This window comes from Alligator sinensis, unplaced genomic scaffold, assembly GCF_000455745.1.
Source record: "Alligator sinensis unplaced genomic scaffold, ASM45574v1 scaffold423_1, whole genome shotgun sequence".
Taxonomy (NCBI): domain Eukaryota; kingdom Metazoa; phylum Chordata; order Crocodylia; family Alligatoridae; genus Alligator; species Alligator sinensis.
In genome coordinates this window covers 282,671-289,051 of record NW_005843178.1, presented here as the reverse complement: position 1 = coordinate 289,051, position 6,381 = coordinate 282,671, and the positions used below count along the sequence as shown (strand labels likewise).

Sequence of the window (6,381 nt, the reverse complement as noted above, 5' to 3'; positions counted from 1 at the left end):
AGGGAGGGAAAGACTGCAGAAAGACCTGGATAGGTTGCAAGGGTGGGCTAACAAAAACAGGATGCGTTTCAATATGGACAAGTGTAGGGTGCTGCACTTGGGCAGTAATAGTCGGCAACACACTTATAAGATGGGGAAACTCCCTTCTTGAGAGCACAGAGGCAGCAAGGGATCTTGGAGTCGTCATTGACTCCAAGATGAACGTGGGCCGACAATGCAAGGTCATGGTCAGCAGGGCTAACCGGACCCTATCGTGCATTCACAGGTGCATCTCAAGTAGGGCCAGGTGATCCTCCCCCTCTACGCGACACTGGTCAGGCCACAGCTAGAGTACTGTGTCCAGTTCTGGGCGCCCCACTTCAAGAGGGATGTGGACAACATTGAGAGGGTCCAGAGGAGGGCCACCCCCATGATCCGGGGACAGCAGGGCAGACCCTACAATGAGAGGCTACGGGACCTGAACCTGTTCAGCCTTCCCAAGAGAAGGCTGAGGGGGGAGTTTGTGACCGTCTATAAACTCACTAGGGGGGACCAGAAGGGTTTGGGGGAGACCTTGTTTCCCCTAGTGCCCCCTGGGATAACAAGGAATAACAGCCACAAGTTGTTGGAGAGTAGGTTTAGATTAGACATCTGTAGGAACTACTTCCCTTGGAAGTTGGTTCCAGATCCTAGCTGCCCTAACTGTGAAGTGGTGCTGGCTCCTACCCTGGGGGTCTTTAAGAAGTGGCTCGATGCCTACCTGGCTGGAGTCACTTGAGCCCAGTTTCCCTCCTGCCCAGGCAGGGGGTCGGACTTGAAGATCTACAAGGTCCCTTCCAACCCTACTTCTATGATTCTATGATCAGAGGGCAAGAGAATAGGCCTTATGAAGAGGCTGAGAACCATGGGACTCTTCAGTCTGGAAAAGCGCAGGCTCAGGGGGGACCTGGTGGCTGCCTATAAGTATATAAGGGGTGTTCATCAGGATCTGGGAGAGCGTCTGTTCACCAGAGCACCCCAAGGGAAAACAAGGACCAACGGTCATAAACTCCTAGAAGACCATTTTAGGCTGGACATAAGAAAATTTCTTTACTCTCCGAGCCCCCAAGACCTGGAATAGACTCCCTCCAGATGTGGTGCAGGCACCTACTGTAGACTAATTCAAGAAACATTTGGATGCTTATCTTGCTGGGGTCCTTTGACCCTAGCTGGCCAACTTCCCCCAGGGCAGGGGACTGGACTTATAGTTTCATAGTTTTAGGGTCGGAAGGGACCTAATAGATCTTCTAGCCTGACCCCCCGCCAGGGCGGGAGAACAACAAAAGAACCCTAAAAACAAAAAACGGGACTCAAATGAGTCCAGCCAGACTTGATTGTCTTCGAGGTCCCTTTCAGCCCTAATGTCTATGAAACTAGCAATTTCACTTAGGGGTGGCTTTGTACCTTTTAACAAAGCTCCTGTGCTCTAGAACTATTGGACCAGGGCCTGTTAAAATATACCACCTCCTTTATCCTGAAGGTAACTTCATAGTATGTCAGTTAATTTCACTGATCTGGTAATGGCGATGAGCAACTGCAAAATTCATTGGACAACATGTCCCAGTGAATGTGTGTATGCTGAATGTAGAGTGATATTTGAGTGCTACGGACTTCCTCCATAACTACTTGGTTATCTCCAGGGATCCTAGAAATGTTTGCCATGGAAAAACATGTAACTTTTGTTTTTACAGAGACTGTTCTAGAATCCCCAGGGGAAAGAAAAAAAAAAAAAAAAACTTACTGAAAATAAAATGTTAGTGGGAGCCAGCTGTTTTCATGGCCACTGTGGCAGCCAGCTAGGGAGGAGGAGAAGCCACTGGTGCACAGAGAAGCAGCCAAGATGGCAGCTGTCCCCTCCTCCCTCTGCCACTGATCCTCTTGAGAAGGCTGTTTTGTGGCTCTGCCCCCTCCACCGATCAGCAGCGAGGGGTTGGGCTGCCACTGGAAAATATGGAGTTTTGGATTTTTAATTGGAGAATTTGGGGGGTTTTAATCGCAGAAAACTAGGATGCCTGGTTATCTCTTAGAAATGACTGACCACTTTTTTTTCCTGTATAGATTTTAGTTCTAGACACTTATAATCCTCCCCAAGAGCAGTCATTTGGCCAGAAGTCTGTCAGAGAAGTGCCATTTGTAAGTGATAACAATACTAAAATGCAAGTAGCAAGAAAAAGAGCCACTATACTCTGGGACAGGAGCCTGGAAGATGTGATGGAGGTTGATGATTGCATTATGCATGACAATGAGATGCAGGCAGAACAAGAAATGGTAAAAGACGTGCCAAAGGCCGAGGAAGAGCATGATAAGTCAATAGAGATGCCAAAGGAGAAGATGGAAGACCATGAAGGAAGTGAGATAGTTATTGGAAAAGAAGAGTATCTGGTATGTACCAGGAATCTATTCAGAATTGGTACACAACCTATTCTTGTATTGGGGTGGAATTCTTACTGCAGTGTATTGGAGAAGGGACTCTCCCCTCCCCCATAGAGACTGTGTAAACAGCTTTTAAAACCTGATTCATTAATGGGAGTGTAATGCATTTATACTTAGCAATGGGTAAAATAAAATGCGTCTCTTGGCATCATGCTGTCTGCATGGGTAGGTAGAAAATCCTTCCCATCTTTAATTCCGTGCTCTCAAAGCAGGGTTTTGGTAGCTTGCTCATAGGTCTTTGAGCTGTGCAAGACTTGTAAAGCATTTTGTGTGTGGGAGTGGGGTCAGTGTCTAGCTTTCTTTTTGAAAAGAAACCATTCCAATCTTTCCAGTGCAGTTGATTATTCTTTGGGTCCCTGAACACACACTTCTATATGCAAACTTTGTATATGTTAACAATGCATGGCACAGATGAAGTACTTTATAAAGACTTAAACAAAAACAAACAAACAGATCGTGTCCCATTCTGTCGAAAATTGAGAGAGATTTTCATCTCTGATTGTGCGGGGGCAGTCAACAAGATAACTATTCTTAGAGCGATGCTTACAGAAACCTTTGAAAATATTCCTTTGTAAAAAAAAAAAAATATATAAAATGCTACCTATTGCCATTCTAGAGACTACTAACCATAATAGAAGACTTAAAAAATAAACTGATTTCTGAGAGAAAAGACAAATTGCTCTTGGAATTAAAAATTCGTGAAGAAGTTACGCAGGAATTCACTCAATATTTTGCTCAACAGGGAAATGACTTCCGGTAAGTTAATTTTCTTAGTAGGTTTATTTCTAATTGTTAATTTCTTTTTCTGTCTAAGCCGGTCTAATTTTCACTTCAGATATTCAATATGTGTATACTTGTACTTTTATATAAAATAGGAGGAAAAAGCTCTTAATTATTCAAATCTCTAAAAGAAAAAGAAGAGAAAAAGCTTAATTGGCCCAGTGCTTGTTTGATTGTAAACAATCTCTATGATTCAATCTTTGCATGAACAAGACACGTGTGCATCCTGACATGTGCATGTGACAGGAGGAAGTCTAGGCTGCCCACAATGTTGGCCTACTTACCTGTCTAGGGTGGTCTGCTCTGTCTCATCTGCCATGCCTTGATGTATAAAAGAGGATGTACTAATATGGGAGGCTGCCCATTTTTATGCCCTGATGCCTAGGGCAATCAATATACACTGCTCTGAACCTCCAATTATACCATGCCTCGCAGATGGCATCCAAAGTACAAACTCTGCCACAGGCATCTTCTGACATGCCTGGGCCTCCTGCCTTCTCACCGGGGCCTCCAATGTATGCCCTTTCACTAGGGCTTCCACTCTGCCCATGTGCAGTCTTTCAGGCCCTACTCTACACTGTTGTCTGCTGCCATTACTCTGGTCCATGTGCAGTCCTTAAGGCCCTACTCTACACTGCCACTACTCTGTCCCTTCACTGGGGCTATGGGGCCTTAAACCCCATGGGCCTCAGGTGCCTGCAGACATGCCTGGGCCCACCTGGGCCTTGGGTGTCTGCCGACAAACCTGTACCCTTTTTCAGGCTCCACGCAATAAGCCTGGGTCCTGCCTCAGGCCTGACTTAGTGGGTCTGGGTGCCTGTGCTTTTCTCAGGGTATGGTCCCCTAGCCTTTCACCTCCATGGGGTCACCCACAAGGCAGCAGGGGCTGAGGCTTTCTTGTGTCCCATACTCTCCCTTCACTGGGGAGGCACAGGTGTGGCATTTCCTGGAAGCTGCCCTGCCACAAGCAGCTCCACCACACCATCCAACCCCAGCAGGGTATAGTTTTTAGGTCATTTTCCCCAGAACCAGGAACCTCTTCCATCCCCATAATCCCTGCCCTGTACCTCCCAGATGTTGTAAGCAGCAGCTCCAGTCAGGCTATGTTCTCCCTCCAGCTGCTTGCAGCAACTGCTGGCTCTACTGCTTAGTGCCTGTTCTTACCTCTAGCAGCTGGGCCCTCTTCCCAATCGGGCAGCTTCCTGCTAGCCCTTTCACTTTGCTGATTGGGAGTGCAGTCCCCTGCAGGCTGCTCTGCTGCCTGTTCTGGCCCTTGTGACAGACACCAAAGGTGTCCTGCTACACATCCAATACAGCCTCCTTTATAAAGAGGAAAATACAGCTAACCACATGCATCAATGGGTCATCAGCATGCCTTTCTGCTTGGTTCCAGCATGAGGAAGTGAATCTTACCCTGTGTATAAGTACTCTTATTCGACAGCATAATAATTTATATTTATCTTTTGTCTCTTGTGAAGACACCCGACAGCCTATAAAGGACACAATATAAGAAAGAACAAATGGCATGTTGTATTATGCCAGCATAAGATGGTATATCTACAGTACTTCCCTAGTGTGTCTCAGCAGTAACACCCTGCACACCTGTTCATGCTTATGTACTTCATGACTTGTAAAACACTTTGAGTGTAAAGCAGCAAATGTACCTGTGATAACTGGAGGAGGATGTCTCCAGAGCAGTAATCTTGAGCTAGGTTTGAAACATTTGGGAGCAGCTGTGTGAGATGTCCCTGGAATGGACTGAGATTTGCACTTCCAGGTTTAGAATGAGCAAAGTCAGGAAAGTCCTATGCTAGGACACACTGGGTACATCCCGACAAGTGTGCACATGTGGCTTGTGGCACTCCAAAGCAGTTTGTGGTGCTGCAGAATGCACGTGGAGCACGTGCATCCATTCACCATGCTGCTAATCTTCAGTGCAGAGTTTTGGGGGTTTTTTTGACACCAGGAGATTTCTGCTCCCCCCCACAAAAACAAACAAACAAAAAAACAACAACAAAAACAACAACCCCCAACCAAAAGCCACCGCTGAAAAAAGGGTGTGGTACACGCTGCTGCAGCAGCATACAGTACCAGAAAGGGGGCCTGGCTAGCCCGAGCTATGCTCTGAGCAGCAGGCTTGGTGCTGCCAATGCTGCCTCAGGAGGCCTCCAGGACCCGTAGGTAAGGCTGCTGGCCTCAGCTTCCCCTTCCCTACCCAGGTCACTTGGTTGTGTGCCAGAGTGTGTGCGCAGGAGCATGACCAATAGCAGCGGCACAAATATGTTACTATTTGCCCCAAGGGAAACACTCACCCCTGCACATGCGCACTTGTTGGGATGCTCCCACTAGGGTTATAGAGCATTTGTCTACACTAAGTCTTAACTTGGAGGAGGAGGAGGAGGATGATAATAATAACAACATCTTTACAGTATAAACAAGGCTCTAGTTAAATGCAGAGACAGCTATTTCCATCAGAAAGCAATGATTTTTTTTTTAAATGGTTAAAATCTACTACTCAAACTGTGATGTCAAAAAACATAGAATGCATGCAACTTGTACAATAAAAAATGTACAAAGAAATAAAAATCTAAAATTCTTTATTGACCAGCTAAATCCACTGAAATGAAAGAACACTTGTAACAAATCCTAACAAGTCTAAACTTTCAAGCTACCAAGGCAAATCATCGTATTGGGAAGACTATTCTTATACTTCCTAAAGGTGTCAGTAGCTCATACAGTCCTATTAAAATTGCAGAAGGAAAGCCAGTTGCAAAGAGTATTTAATTCATGAACTAATATTATCAATACTTTCCAGATAAGCACTAAAAAACGTTGCTTAAGTCCTGAAATAGTGACATAAAATCTTGTGTTTTGAGAGAAACTTCAGGCATTTTAAAAATGGCAATCCATAATCCCACTGCAAACAAGTTCTATGCAGGAGATAAAAGTCCAGTAGTGTACAGTAAGTGCTTGAAGTTTGAAGCTCATCATTTCTAAGAATGGAAAATACATGTACAAACGTGTTGCATAGCTCATGTCCAGTGAGGTGCCCGATTTACAACCAAGCTATGAAGTGCTTAAAGACTTGTAATTAAGAAGCTATGAACAAGTCTTTCTAAACAAGACAATAATTGTGTAGTGTTTGTTTGT

At 45.3% G+C, this 6,381-nt stretch overlaps 1 protein-coding gene across 3 annotated transcripts in view; it reads left to right on the top strand.

The window, feature by feature from the left end:
* The window catches only part of LOC102383590 (kinesin-like protein KIF20B), a 60,709-nt gene that overhangs the window by 2,573 nt on the left and 51,755 nt on the right, over positions 1-6,381 (top strand). For all 3 annotated transcript variants that reach the window (XM_025194265.1, XM_006037811.3, XM_025194264.1), the window contains exons 2-3: positions 2,077-2,400; positions 3,068-3,207. In XM_025194265.1, coding sequence (XP_025050050.1) covers positions 2,077-2,400; positions 3,068-3,207 — 464 coding nt within the window. The remainder of the gene's footprint in view (positions 1-2,076; positions 2,401-3,067; positions 3,208-6,381) is intronic.